The sequence below is a fragment of the Etheostoma cragini genome, chromosome 21 (assembly GCF_013103735.1).
Source record: "Etheostoma cragini isolate CJK2018 chromosome 21, CSU_Ecrag_1.0, whole genome shotgun sequence".
NCBI classification, from domain to species: domain Eukaryota; kingdom Metazoa; phylum Chordata; class Actinopteri; order Perciformes; family Percidae; genus Etheostoma; species Etheostoma cragini.
This window is the reverse complement of record NC_048427.1, coordinates 12,112,301-12,128,012: the sequence shown is the minus strand read 5'-3', so window position 1 is coordinate 12,128,012 and position 15,712 is coordinate 12,112,301. Positions and strand designations below refer to the sequence as shown.

Here is a 15,712-nt window from a genome sequence, read left to right as displayed (position 1 = left end):
GGGGGGGGGGGGGTCCTTTGGTGACTCCTAGAACAACAACCTCCAGCTTGGACTGCTGTGTCTACAGAGGCCAGTTCCTGGTGGAGGGGAGGGGAGGTGATGGGTTCCTTTTTTGAACAGCGGACAGATACACTGGAGAAGAAATTCCTTGGTGAGATACATTTTATTTCTTTGGCCGAAAGACTGTTTGTTTTGACTAAACAATAAAGTCTTTCTTACCTCATATAGGTGATAGACAAACAGTTGATTTGGATCTCAAAGCAAAAAGAGTCAGTAGCAGACTTTGTCAAATGCTTAGATATTATTGTAATCTCACATATTTTAGTTAAGACAAATTAAGATTTTTGTACAGAAAACATGTTTGTAAAATATGATGTTTCATTATTGACAAGCTGCCCAGCAAATATGCAGGCCTACAAGTCCAGCTCAAAAGATAATGAAAAGGGTGAATGATATTTTTCTTACTTAGTTAACGTTTTTGAGTATTTTTACAGTTTGGAACTAGTACTTTTACATAGGCATGACTATCTGGATAACCTTAATGAATTGCCTAACCCTAATGTAGCAATATTTAGGAATCAAAGATGTCATAGGTCAGATCTCGGTAGGTACTGTGTTTCATGCAAAATGGAGAAATCCTGCTTTCTTGTTATTGGTATCTTGGTATGTGTTCGTCATGAATTATATAATATGATATGTTCCTATATCAGGCAACACATTGGGTAAATAGGTTGCAACACTGCTTAGGTTTGCTCACCTAATACTAGGCCTCCAACCTTTAATTCATAACATTGCTTATATCACACAGCAATTAGTATTACTTTGTGTTGCAAGTGAAAGATAAAAATAAAATACACGTTTTTGTCTAATTCATCTGAGTTTATTGGTTGAGACAGAATTCAGGTTGATGTGAGATCTCATTCTATGAGCAGTTCATTTAGACTAGTGAGTTTTTCAGTAAAGCTGTGCTGTAGACTTTGAACTAGGGTATTTCTAATCATTTGTATTTTGAGTTACTATGACAAATTGTTGAGTCTTAAGTTATTGTTGCAAACATTTTATCTTGGTAATTTAAAAAAATATTATACGAGGTTTGCATGTCGTTGAAGATTTGTGTTTGTTTCAAACAGAAGTCGTCTGGTTAATTTTATTATTCTGATCAGCCGATTTCATTTCTGAAAAAACCTTTACAACTTTATGCTGCCGCAATCACACTCCCAGATCTTCATTAGTCAGATTGCATGTTATTTGGTGTCAAAAGTTACATTTTTGCTACTATCTTTATATTTCTATCGCGAAGAAGGAAACATTCTTATCGAAGTACAAAAATAAAGTGCTCGTATCAGATGTGGCGGAACTGCGACAAGTTGAGATGGAGCTATCAGGGTTTCTGCTCTTGCACAATATAGACTTGAAATTACTCCCATCTCACAACAGCTTCATTACCATCTTGAGTTTTCAAGTTAAGTTTACATTGCTTCAAGTGAGGGGAACAGAAAGTCATTTAGGTTTGAACAAATAAAAATAGGCCTCCTTTATGCTCTGTGGTAAAGTAAAGAGTTTAGACGTGCGCAGATATTTAGGGTAGCAAAAACCCAAATGAAACCTATTTTATCGCATGGACTTGACTGTTGCGTGGTCACATGCCGTTTACTGTTTTCCTGTTCAAACGATCTCTGAAACAATTTGTATGTATAAAAAGTAGCCCTGAGAGTATTGCCTTCTTAACGTTTAACCTTTAGCAACAACTGTAACAATGTGATGATGTTGACACGCTAACAAAGCCTTACCCCCTTGGACCACAAATTAACAGTCTTGTGTAATGCATTGCATTAATCGTGTTTTGTCCCAATTAGACTGAAAAAGCTAGAACTGGCACACAGGGTCAAACTTCTTGCATTCTCTTGATCGATTGCAAATGACTTCATGCACTGTGTATGAACCCACACACGGAGATAGTCTACTAGTGTATACGTCACTAACACTAAATCAACAAAATCGTCAGAGGAAGACTCGTATCTTATATAGGATCACCACAACACACAACCAACACTTAGCTGATCTCCAGTCTCTGCTCTACACATTGCACAACACTCTTGGAAGTTGCACAATAACTTATATTCCAATTCCAGGCTGCTCCATTTGACAAAGAAAATTACCAATATGTTTTGCCCTACATCTTTTTGTTGAATCAGATGACATAAATTCATTTAAGTCATCACTAAAGTACACCAGCATAAAGTGAGTTTTGCCAGTTGGGCATATATATTTTTGCTTACTAACAGTAACCTCCAATCAATCCACAAAGCTAAAATACATTCACAGAAGTCACTTTGTTTTGTTATCTAGTGTGAAAAACTTTAAAGATGTGTTAATTCATACAAAGAGCCACAAGGAATCCCTGTCCTTGAGAAGGGAACTCTTTATATTGTATATGGACAATCACAACCAACGTCCATAAATATGTGTTAAATCCATTTCATGTGAATTATGTCCACGGTAAATTTGTGTGATTTAAAGTACTTAGATTTCTTACAGCACATGAGCTTTTATGTGACAAATTGTTGTTTGCAAAGCTCCAGAGAGATGTTACGTGACATCATTGCATGTTTATTTTTGGTGTCTTGTCAGCCTGTTGATCCAAATTTAATCTTATCAGTGCTGGTATGACCTGAATTTCTTCCAGCTTTGTGCCTATTCAGTAGGTTACCATAAGGGAAGAAACCTGAAGGACGTAGAAAGAATAAAGGCAAAACATTTACAGATTCAAAAGCATTATCAATTTTGGATTTTTAGTGGTTTCTAAAGCAATTAAAATACGTCTGGTAATAAGAAAACCTAGCCAAATGTCATGAAAAGAACCAAACTCAGTGCAAAGTATAATCGATTATGAGGTTGTGACCTGAAACTCAACATTATGTTTGCCTAGTCTGCAGCCTTACCCCTCTCGCACCCTTTCCTTTTACAACTGCTCTCTTAAAAAAGCACATCCTCTCTGAGTAGAGACCGCTGAGTGATCGCTATCACTATCAACGGACTCACTGATGCCTGCCTCTTGTTTTATATTTATTTTATACAAATGCTTCAGTGCAACATGAGTTAATTGAGACCTCCCCGGACCGAGGTGATGCCTGGACCTTCTGGTGGGATGGATTGTTGCTCTCCACTGAGACTGAAGCCGACGCTGCTCATCGTGTTTCTGTTCGGATCTACTAACATTGTCTGTCTGCATGGAAATCCTATCACAGGTTACGTCTCTGCCAGTATCTTTATTTTTTTTCATGTGTTAGAAAATCCTGATAATTAGATTGCTTGGATTGTACGTTCTTTTGTACTTTGCTTGGTGCAAAAGCCAAACGAATAACTGTAAAAGGTAAATGTACGATTATTTAAAAACTAGATATAAAACATACACATTAAAAGTTAGAATAAATGGCTCAGAGGCTGTTATCTGTTTAACTGACTCCGAGGAGGACATCAGCAATGTTTTATTTGACTTCTGGGAAAAGTCTGGGAAGCTTTCCTATTATAAAAGGGAAAGTCTATTATCTTTTATTAATGTAATGTTTTTCATTCTACAATAAACCAATATACTTACAGTTTTAGATGCCGCTGAGTCATTTATAAATGATTTGTTTTTTCCATTTTACAATCATCCATTAAGAATAAGTTACAATTTTTTCCTAAACCAATACTCACATGTCCATCTGGACTTTAACAGTGTTAGCGGTCCCCGTAATTGTATCTTCTGTCCATATTGGCTAAAAAGGGATTTTAATGGAAGAGATGGGTGACTGTGTTTTAAGTCTGCAACTTTAAACGTGATGAAAGAAGTTTTTTCTTACAATAAGTCATAAATCCTGCAGTTTAAAATGTTTTTTATAGACTGGATGGATGCAGTCGTATTGGAGAGGGAAAGAAAAACCTACAAATACAGAGATGAATTCCCCAACTATAGGGATCCGTTGATTAAATGAAGTTACAAAGTGACACGTAAAATATCTGCTTTTCTCCATACACCCCCAATAAAACATTGGCTGTATATGTTTTAGGTGTGGACCATAATATTCACTGTGTGAACGATTACCTGTTCACCATCAACTGCTCCCTGAGCATCGCACCATCGGAAAACAGCTCAGACAGCAACTGCTATTGGCTCACTTTCATTCACACATATAGGTGAGGCTTTTTTCTTTTTTGTATTCACACGTATTAATAACATATGACCTTAAATGTGATGATGACATTGTTTCATTACTGCTTTGTGCAGAAATAAGTTTGTGTGTATGCTGAAAAACACCAATGGGGATTACTTCTGCTCCGTTAACACATCCAATCCGATGCCTGACGACGATTATTCGGAGCCCTTTGACGATTTAGATTCTTTTGAAATCTCGCTATGCCACAACAAGACTGATGGGTCTGAATTGTGTGAAAAGCTGGATGACAATTATGAGCCTCTGACAACCAGTAAGAAACCCACTGAACACATCTGTATAGTATCTGTGTAGATAAATAATGATGTCTGCCTATTTAAAAACCTGCCTGTTGTGTATTTTTGTCTTGAATGTGTCTTACCTTCAGTTAAACCAAACGCACCGTGCTGTCTCACAGTCACCCACAACTCAAGTCAACACCACTTCACCTGGAGAAACACCTATGAGGAAGTTGGTCAGGAGACCAATCTGATCAACAACTTCAAGTATCAGCTCCATTACTACAAAAGAGGAGACAAACACAATGTGAGATTCAGTGCTGAACCAGAATTTGGTGCTTGGAATGAAAGAATAACACAAGCTTTTTAGAGGCGGCTAAAGTTTGCCGAACATGCCGCTAATTTATCACAATATCAAAGCTCCGAAAACAAGATTTTGACACAGGACCCCTGTACCAAAAGGGTCGAGATTAGGTAATAATATGATGTACTTAAATACTACAATTTATACAATTTATCAAGAAATAACCCCCCACATTTAATCAAATGACTGATCAGTACACATGATTTGTACCATGATGGAAAAGACTGACAGCACTGATTTTGTCAAAATAAAAATGAGTCATAAAGCAATTTTGAAATTGTAGATTGTAACTATGACTCTCTTTGTAGTAACATTGATAAATCATTTACCCATTGCACTTTTCTTTAATAATCATCATATATCTGTTACAAATAAATTGGTTTGTTTGATCACTAACGGGCCTCCGTAAAGGACACTTCTCTCCTTAGCAGTTTCCCTACATAATAACCTGTTTATCTATCTCAGGTTTTATCGCATGAACTCAACACAGAAAGCAAGAACTCTTCTGTAGATGATCAGAATTTTGTACCAGACACCAAGTACAGTGCCAGAGTGCGGTCAAGTCCTAATCAGGCCATTTACAAGGGACAGTGGAGTGACTGGTCTTCTGAGATTCACTGGGAGACGGAGTCAGCTGTGAATGGTGAGTCTCTTCCAAATAGTCTGCTGATCTAAGCTTAATGAAGAGGATCTTCAACTTAAAGGCAACTTGTTGAGAAAGCAGTTATTGGGAAATCATTACTTAAAAATGATCCTTTTGCATCTAGGCCTACAATAATTAATTAATTTTATTAATGCATTTTGGTCCATACAGATCTCCCATCCAATTCGTTGGTTTCTGGACTGGTTAAGGTGCTCATACCCTTATTTGGGATGGTGGCAGTCATATTCCTTTTCTGCTACGCTCCTTTTAAGTAAGGTCCCCCTCCAGCTTTTGACTCCTCACAAAAACAATTTCTAACAAGCAATACACACTAAATGTTGTTTTTTCCCCTCACACTTATAGGTGGCAGCAGAGTGCCTTCATCCCAACTCCAGCACCATATTTCAACACCATGTACAGGGACTACCAAGGAGATTTCAAGGTAAGCTTAACATGTCCCATACAATACTAAGTATCTTATGAGAAATGTCCCTAAACATGACTGTGATTATAGAAATGGGTGGTTATTCAAAAAAACACAGAAGACATGCTGAAGACAGAGGAAACGCTCCAAATTGACACGCTAATCAAGTGTGAAGTTGTCAAGGAGGAAGAGTGTGAGCCCCACTTTCACCACCAGTTCGTGGAGGGTAGTACATACAGCAATATAACTGACCCGGGCTGGGATACCTCTCTCCTGGGTATCCCGTACGCTGTGAGCACCATGTTTCCGTTGCCATCTCCCGGGAGCTCACTCCAAAGTGGGTGGAGTCCTACTGAAGGAGACTCAGGGTGTTGGCTGGAGAGGGACCCTCCCTGGTACTGTAATGAGTACTGCACCCTGAGCGCTTTCCAACAGAGTAGCCCAATCACAGCAGAGCACCATGGGGGACCACCAACATCAGCCCATCCAAAATCGGCGATCAGCATAGAGGCCATCACTGAAGAATAAGCTGATCCGTTTGTGTATAGTACTGGACAGTAAAATAGTGTAAAGTTGAACTGTAAATATCAATAGGCCTAACAGTTTGACTAATGCTTCAAAAAGACTTCCAACTGCTTTAAGCTAAATAAAATAAAATTACAGTCCTAATTTGAGTTATTTTGGCTATTATAACTTTAATGTGCACTTATCCACAGCATTATGCATTTTATGTAATTCTAGAACTGTTTGCTTGCATCAAATGAGTAAATTGTGTAAATGTAAACCAAGATGTTTTAACAAACCTCAGGTTTTGCAGGTTTGCTAATTTGCTGTAAATTCTGATTTAATAAAAAAAAGCTAACATTTTGTAGAAAGTTTTATTTACGCCAACACAAACATGAACAAAGCACCATTTAACCTTAAAGTCTGATACAGAAGTAAGCCTACCTGCTTTAGTCATCATGGCTATTTTTTATTTATTTCATAGCAAACACTCTGAATAACAAAAAGACAGCCAAGGCAGCAGATTCTATCATATATTACAGCATGCTGAATAGAAAACCTGGGAAAGAGAATTAGACAGAGCCATCTAGAGACACTAGTGAGATACAACAGTATAAAAGTGCCATTCATTATACAGCAGTTCAAATACTGACAATGAAATAAGCTAATTTTACATTAAATTTATGGAAAATAAAGGGGGGGAAACAAAGGAATATAACCTGTGAAAGAGCAATATAAAACAGACATTTTCTTCCTTGAACATTGATGACAGCCAGCTTGCATGGAGATGATGAAACTGGTAGCGAGCGGCGTCCCTTGCACCACATAAGCCAATTAATGTTTAAAAGAAATAACCAGGGTGCTGAAGCACCCATCCCCTCCCAGCATTATGCGCCAACTGGCAAATAAGAACACAAAATGATAGGTCGGATGGCACAGAATGTGTGGAGCTTAAATAGGAGTCTTTAAGCAAGTCCTGATGTGAGAGGCGCACATTCATTGAGAGAGTGAGCGGGGAGGTGATTCTTGTTAAACCCATTCCTTCTGCCACAACGAAGCAAGTCTTCGCCCTTACGAGGGGGAGAATTTTTTGGCTTGTGCTCGAACTCTTTTTTCATATTCTACTCTGTTTTGGCTGGAAAGGGTAAACAAAAAAACAAAACAAAAAAAATGCAGTTATCACGGTGCTCTGATCACTTACTCAAATCAGGAACTATGTTCAAACTACACAATTTTAAGGTCAAACTTTTTGCAATTAAACCTCAGTCATATTGGAATTAATGCTACATTTCTGTCATTTGACACGTCACAAAACATGTTTGCAGTCGCAGAATTTGATAATAAAGATTAAGTCAACGCAGAACATCTTGGAATTAACAGGCAGCTTGCGGATAGTGAGGAGATGTTTGCTGTATGTGACAGCAAATATTCCAGCCTAAAAAAAGGTGTGCCATTGCTTAGAGCACCTTTAAGTTTTTTGTTTATACAGCGCCTAAGATGAATCAACACCCCCCCAGCCAGTGATTTCAATTGCTTTTTTTTAATACAATGGGAGCATCAGCAGCGTACATACAATAAGTCACTTTTCTTTTCCTTCACCTTTCACAGACACACATGTCCCTTTGTAAATCATTTAGTACTTTCACATTTCAGTGTCACGATTAAAAAAGATGAAATCCAGTGTCACTCACCAGTAGATTGTGTAAGCCTCCGCTTGGGCTGGATCCTGGATATTTGGTTCATTTAGGAGTTCTTGGATACCTAATAAGATCTGAAGGAAAAATAAACACAAAATATTTTTTTTTAATTAGCAATTCATCGGTTTTGCATTTCCTTATAAGGCTGCTTATATTTGTCAGTCAGTAAAAGGTCTAGGTCTGTTGCTTGAACTCGCAATTTGCATTTGAATTAGAACTCAATGGCTCAAAACATCCCTTATTCCCCCCCCCCCCCCCCCCCAAAAAGACTAATTAGCTGAACCTTTTCTTTTTTTAAATGCATTTCAAGTTAAATATCAGAAACCCGGCATTTATTTGCCAGATCCCATCATTTTTCAAGTGTTTAATAACTATGCCAAGATATCTGAAAATATCCTAATTATTATGGCCACTAATTAAGTGAATTTTAAGATGCATTTACAGATATACAGACAGCCAAGAACTAGTGGCAAATATGGCCAACAGTGGCGCGGCGTCGCCTCACCTTGGCCCAAATAGCCTTTGTCTTGGCCAAAACAACAATAATAATAATAATAATAATAATAATACACCGGAATACACAACAGACTACAACCGACAGCCAAGTTTCACGTACGTTCTGGGCATGCATGCAAAAAAATTACTCTCCATACCAGCAGGCGACAGTAATCTACTCGTCATTTAAAAAGGGGAAACCGGATAAAAACGCTGCTATGATACCCACATTGCTCGAATCAGCAGTGGCAGAACAGAACAGAGCCTATGGTCCCCCTGCTTCACTCCCCGCCGGGAAGACAGCAAACACCGGGAGATGGCTAACCAGACTGTGCGTCTCCTGGGCTGTCATCCTGTCCCCTAGCAACGTCACCATGCTGTGGGGAGCAGAGGGACCATGCGACCGCTGGCTAACGTTAGTAAGCTAATGACAGCTTGCCACTTCCACCCACCTAACATGCATTCATACTGCACAAAAAAAATTTGCCAAACGATTGTTTGTCACTCTGACGATAGAATTCTGCTTTCCTACAGTGTGAAAAGAAGGAATGAATGAAACATTAAGTTTTCACATTTTACCAATTAATGGCCAGCCAGCTAGTTATTGTGGTTCCTCTAGCACCAGCCACCGTTCTACAAGAGGTCGGTTACGGTCTTTATATTAAATTTCATGGCAGAACATCAACATTAGTTTACACAAGTAGTTATGTATTTGTTGTTACACTTATGTACGAGGTAACGTACATAAGTTTGACATCTTATGGACATTTTGTGCAAAAAATATGATATTCCAATCTTTTGAACCTTGTGTTGTTGTTTTTAACGTTCATTTTTAGCCTGTTTTGACAGCTCTCGGGTTTACTGGATTGATCAGATGTGATTAAAAAAAAAAAAATATGAGAAGAGCCTTATGTGTGCACTTGTTTGCTTGCTTTCTCCACTGCCGTTTTCAAGCGGAATAGCCATTCATGTTACAATGTTGACATGTTGAATCAGTCAAAAAAAAAAACTTGTTAGAGTTTAGAGATAAAGTATAAAACCAAAGAAAGAAATAGAAGCTGTTTAAAAGACCTTTTGGAAAAGCCTAATAAAGTAAATAAGGTTTTCTTGGCAATCCTAACCTGCTTTATTGTAATGGCTGGTCTCCAGTCCTTGTCCTCCTCTAGAATAGATAGGCATACTGTGCCTGATGGATACACATTTGGGTGAAAGAGTGGAGGCTCAAATTTACCTGAAAAACAAGAAAATGTTAAAATTCACTTATGTTTTATATTCATTATAAATGTCAATATGACAAGACGACGAGATGAACTGAACACGCATGTCACTGGGCTTTTTTTTTTTAAGAGTATACACTGACTGAACTGTTCCATTGAAAGGCAGCAAGCCACACAAACAATGGCCTAAGGTTCTTTGAATAAAATATTCAGATAACACCATCCCCGTGGCTGTATATTTGAAACTTTGTACACCCCAGTGCCCGGACGTGATTTGATTTACACAGCAGGCCAATATCTCAAGTAGAAATGCACCAATCATGTTTTTTCGCCACCAATACAGATTGTCAATGAGCCACATCGGCCAATAAACACCCAATACAAATGTTTATGTATTTTTCCCATTGCCCGTCCTGGGATCTGGAAGTAAATTTCCCGTTAATTTCTCCCATTGACGTCTGCAAAATAAATAAATAAAATGTATGTATGTATGTATTAAAGTTTTAGACCATGGCTTAGGCTAACCAGCTACGACATGACTCATAAACATACAACATATTGAGTGACAAAACGAACAGACAGATCCAAAAAAGATACAAGACTGTGAACATATTTTCAATATTGAGCAAAGGAAATACTTATCCCATAAACCATGAGCTCCACTGAATAAAGGAAGCCAATGTTTGAAGCCAACATTTCCCACAGTTTAGTTTGAGTTATTATTTTAGACTGAATCAAGCTGTCAGCTAGCGGTTAGCCAAATTAGCTCTTAAACTAACGTTAGCTTCCCGGTGGAGGCTGAGGGCAGAAGCGTGGGAACAGCTTGTGATTCGTTCATCGCTCAGTGTTGTAAATCCTCATCAAACAGGATTAACATCTCGCACATGCGCACAGATTCGGTACAGACAACTCCTCAAACTATCATGAATTGACTGTCAGTTCAAGTGTGTAGCATTTTCCATTAAGTATAGCATTCAATCCTTGTTTTTGTGTGTTTATGTCATGCAATTTCCTTATTGTAAATATTAATTATAAAATGTATTATTACCCCTTTTTACAAATCATTCAAAATCACTTATGGCAGCAGGCATTCCACCAAGGGGAAGTGAATGAAGGCATGTTGAATGACTAATAAAAAAACAGCCAATATGGAGGTTTGTTGCCCATCTGTTTTGAGAGCCTTGGCGTACTCCTGACCTTATCTGGGCCATTTTCAAACACTCATGTTTTCTTTTACTATCTTATTGCGATTTTTACTTTTGATAATGCAAAATGTACACAAAGGAAAACACGTGCTGTGGTGTGCGTCTGGCTAAACATTTCAGATGAAGCGTTTTTTGTGTGCAGCGTTTGCTATTAAGTCCATCCACTGACTGCATAAGGCAGATTCATTTCTACAAGAATCTGCTATAGCTTAAAAACAGTGTGTAGTAATTACAGTGTTTAGTATTATCTATTACAGTTGTGTTTAGGCTGAGGCCAGGTCCAACACATTAACTCACATTTTGGAGGTGAAGACGGGTAGTCATCCTTGAACAACATGCGCAGTTTGAACAGGCCTCCTTCCCACGGAGTCTGGAGAGACACAGACCAGATCAAACCATTTGATTTATATTCACACAAGTTTCCACCCAAAATGACTAAAACCCTTGTTATTACCAGATCCATCTTAAAAGCAGGTTTGAGGCTCTTCATTGTTCGAGCCGTGATAATGAATGATCAACACTTGATTTGGAATAGGAAATGTGAAACATACAGTACCTCCATAGTTCTATTATGTAATGTAATGCGTTTGAAAACGTGCTGCAAAAATGACATTTGTTCCTTTACATGGACATTAGTATCGCGGTTAGGAGGCTTAATGAAGAGTTATTCATATCCCCATTTATAGGTGTCCTGCAACATGACCACCACGGACTTATCAGGTTAGCATCCAATGCCTTTTACTTATCTATCTCACTCTCAATATCAACTGGCCATCACAAAAAGATGCAACATATTGCTAAAAGACATTTAGAGATTTTTTTGAGACAGTTGAAAGAAAATATTAGTAGAAAACTGCACTTTAAATGTTATAATTTTTTTAGTGGTGCCTGTTTTTTGTCAATTCAATGTTTAATTTGTTCAATAAAAGAATATTTGAATTAAACGTTATTGCATATTTTCCTCATATTTGCCACCATTGTTTGCATTATTTTACGGCACTTAGCTGATGCTATGCGTGCACAGGTAGTAGACCTGCCCGATATTGGAAAAAACTGTTAATGAGATTTATTTATTTTTTTTAAAAGGGAGGAAATAAATAGCTCTATTTGGAAATAAATCTTTTTCATCACTACTGCAGTGAGTGCATGTAAATAGATAAAAATAAAAAGGATCTTTTCTACTGTGAACCATTCTTTGTTTAACTTGAATGCTTTACAAACACAGACAAGTAAGTGCTGCGACTACTCTTCTGAAGTGATTTTGGCAAGGGAAATGAAGTAGAAATACGCTGGTTAACTAGCATAGCACCATTGTATTCATATAATACTAGGAGACATTGTGATTATGTTGCTTTAATCAGGTGATGGTAAAACAAAATACCGTTCAGCCCTAACAGGTAGTCATCAGCACTCTAAAATTTCAGGATGAGGGGAATACATGCAACAATATCACCGTCTGTCAAAATACTCAAGCTAGCAGATTTAGGTTTCTCAAACAGGTTCAGGGTTCAGCCAGGTTTCTTAAAACAGGATATGGGTTTTTTATGCTCAAACACAAAAACTGGATACTCCAAAAACGAGATCATAACCGGGATACTCAAGTCCAAGTAAATACACTCATGGTCTTACAAAGCTCACTGTGTTTAGCAGTGGTTGTTATGTAAAGCATGTATGTATGTATCCAAATCAGAGTATACGCTCATTAGGTAGATATTGGGTTTGTAATTTTGGGATTCAGATATGTAGTTGTTTTTCCCCTCCTGTTCCCAATAATGCATAACGGGTTCTTTAAACGTGTTTTAGGCCAAGGACCCGTTTTGCAGTTTTCATGCAGTGCAATTTTCTTTCTACTGACAAAAATGTAAAAATCTTAGTGTCTTTCAGTTGATAGTGCGATGAAAAAAAAAAAGAAATATATATAGAGTGCAGCCCTAATACATACCGTATAAAATTGAGTTGCATATTACACTAGGCCGACAATAATGTGTAGAGCAACCTAAAGCCTTTACACAGACCTTTTTAAATGGTGCATACAATACTAAACTATTACAATAATAATTCTTGACATTCATATATTTATACATCATGTTTTAATGTTAAACATACATACAGCAGTCATTGAAACATTATTCACTGTTGATTAGTACTGAAGCACCAAAGTCAAAAAAAAAAAAAAAAAAATGTTCAGGATAGCCCTACAAATATGTTTGGTATGCAAGACTATAAAATATATTACCCCTTTCTTGCCAGGAATAGCACATTCCCAGTTCATGAGATTCATCGTTCCATCTGGATTTTTCGTCGGTACAGCAACAAATCCCTGAAATTGACCAGAAGAATGCAAACAGTTAAGACATAGATGTTTACCAGAGAACTTGACGCTCAAATAGACCCTCAAAGTGAAGCCAAAACAGGTGCATATCATAAGATGTCAACTTACAAAAGGATGGTCCTTCCGCCATGCCTTGCGCTCCTGGGCAAGCCGGCTCAATGCAATGCCTGACATGATTTGTGTACTCCTGTAATGGAAGAAAATGCCAGGTCAATTTTATAAAGCCAATTCTAACCAGGTCTGACTTGGTAGCAAGGAATCACAATCCCTTGTCCACTTTGTGGAGGTCGTTGCCTTAAAAACTTGAACTGACCATGTAAGGATTTGTGAATTAATTAGCCCTTAAGCCTAATTGAAGGAGTTTTATCAGTTAAATCACCCAGATAAAATTAACGTTATGGTTACATACTAAATTGTGACTGTAATCCCTTTTACCAACTAATTCTTCACAGGGGTGGTTGTAACGTTCAACCACGGTGTTGCCTGTCCTTCAAAAGTTAAATAGGAGCTCTAATTGAGACCCTCTGTAGAATGTCTAATGATCTCTATAGCAACGCTGATTTTAAGGTACAATTTAAACGAGGATTCAGCTACAAAACGGCAGCAGCAACTAACTGCCCACGAAGTATTTAACAACTTTATAAGAGTGGAGTCATACCCTATCAAGCCAACTTAAGACGTAATGGTAAACAGTTTTAAGCCTTAAAGTATGGTTTAAACCACCATGTCCAGCAAGTTCGCTAAGGGACTAACGTTAACCTAGCTAGCTAGTGAAGTTAACAGTGGGTGATAACGTTAACGTTACATGTCTACAAAAAAAGAAGGATTATGCTAACGTTACTTCTTCGGTTGCGCCTGGTGTTTAACTTAAGGACCCCGGGAAGTAAAACCATTAATGTTTCATTTCTGCCATGTTTGTTGAGTTTTACTGTCAACTTGTAGTCAACACAAACGTCAACAAACCGACCATAAAAAGCTATTTGATTAGCAAGCTAGCCGGTTAGCTTGCTAAGCTAGCTAACTCATGTGCGCCAGAATCATTTTATGTCCCAACAGGCACTGGCGCTGTTAGCGTCTGACAGGGCCTGATGCAGCACAAAAATGCGCAATTGCACTTCATTTGAACACATTTTGGGATGACAGATAAGTGATAACTGCATTTCTTCTAACCCCTAACGACCTCTACTCTGGAATAGCAAACATGGATGTGAAAAATTCTACAGGAATAAACTAGATCAAATCCATTAGAGAATAGGGACAAAGACCGCCAGTGCTAAAAGGCGCACATTTGTGCATTGCAAAACTAGCGAGAATGGCGCAAACTGAAGCGGGTAAAATATCATAATACACAAGAAAATAAACATGTTCCTTCATCAAGGTGTGCTCCTACCTTTCAGTGTGACTGCACTGGCTCTGGCAATTAGGCGAAATAAATGAATCGTTCTCAAATCCCGTTAAACCTTGCAAAGTTTCCCTCCTGAAAAACCAACCGCTCGAAGACAGACACTGAAACAGCGAAGCGAAACAGTCATCCACCGTTTACTTCCGGCTTTGCTTAAATACCGTATGGATGCGTTTATTTTTTACGGTTTGTGATTTTGAGAGTGCCTCTTTAACTGATGATTTAGCCGTTTTATTTTTATCTGACTGTTTATTCGTTTCCATTTCATTTGAGCAGCATAGCTTCCGCTAATGGCACATAGTCCATCACAAGCAGCTTTAAGTTATTGGTGAAAAGCTTTGCGGCTGTTGCTCACCGCTCATGCGCTCTGCCTCTGTCTAAGGTTACCTGTTCCTAAAATAAAAAAGCAAAAAGTCTCTTTTTATATACACGAGAGACGTATTGCGTTTATTATTAGGACTATCTGCTGCTGACATCTGTTCATTTCGTCTATATTTCTAGTTTATAGCTTTCAAACATCAGTGCCCACGCGTGAGATGTCCAATTCTAATAAACACAGGCAGATTTCTATCTTGGCTTATATAACATCTTTGCCCAGACGAGCTCGTTAACCCAATAGACTACATTTGACAAATTACATGTGTACAATAACTAAATAGTTTAGATGACTGAGATTTATGGCTGTATGGAACATTTTATTTTATAATCCCGCGTAATTAAAACGAATTAAAAAAAGATCGTCTACATTTAAACAGGCACGTTTCTAGGCAACTAAACCATAGCAACGTGTTTTGAGGAAGTGACACAAGAGGTCGCTATTTATCAGAAATTAGGATTTGGAAGGGGGAAAAAAGCATTTGTAGAAATGACTTACGGTTACTTGTACTCAGCTAATCGTGGGTGTTATTGTGTATGCAACGGAGCAATTAAAAATAATCATTTTCACTGGCCGATCCCAACAACAACAAAAAACTTCAATAAAAAAACGTAAACA

At 37.9% G+C, this 15,712-nt stretch overlaps 2 protein-coding genes across 3 annotated transcripts; one reads left to right on the top strand and one right to left on the bottom strand.

The window, feature by feature from the left end:
• The first annotated feature begins 2,643 nt into the window (after positions 1 to 2,643).
• LOC117937189 (interleukin-21 receptor) lies at positions 2,644 to 6,671 on the top strand. 2 transcript variants are annotated; one of them, XM_034860976.1, is made up of 8 exons: positions 2,644 to 3,263; positions 4,053 to 4,179; positions 4,271 to 4,470; positions 4,585 to 4,742; positions 5,265 to 5,442; positions 5,614 to 5,713; positions 5,806 to 5,884; positions 5,957 to 6,671. In XM_034860976.1, the coding sequence occupies exons 1-8, from the start codon at positions 3,128 to 3,130 to the stop codon at positions 6,392 to 6,394; spliced, it is 1,416 nt and encodes a 471-aa protein (XP_034716867.1). In that variant the 5' UTR covers positions 2,644 to 3,127; the 3' UTR covers positions 6,395 to 6,671. The 2 variants fall into 2 exon arrangements, with proteins under 2 accessions (XP_034716867.1, XP_034716868.1); XM_034860977.1 differs by having other exon boundaries at positions 2,771 to 3,248.
• Positions 6,672 to 6,730: 59 nt separating this feature from the next.
• ube2ib (ubiquitin-conjugating enzyme E2Ib) lies at positions 6,731 to 14,972 on the bottom strand. The gene is made up of 7 exons (XM_034860986.1): positions 14,707 to 14,972; positions 13,425 to 13,503; positions 13,221 to 13,304; positions 11,282 to 11,354; positions 9,684 to 9,793; positions 8,062 to 8,141; positions 6,731 to 7,505 (listed from the first exon to the last, which is right to left on the bottom strand). Exons 2-7 carry the CDS (start codon positions 13,488 to 13,490, stop codon positions 7,442 to 7,444), a joined length of 477 nt encoding a protein of 158 aa, XP_034716877.1. The 5' UTR covers positions 13,491 to 13,503; positions 14,707 to 14,972; the 3' UTR covers positions 6,731 to 7,441.
• Between the last annotated feature and the right edge of the window lie 740 nt (positions 14,973 to 15,712).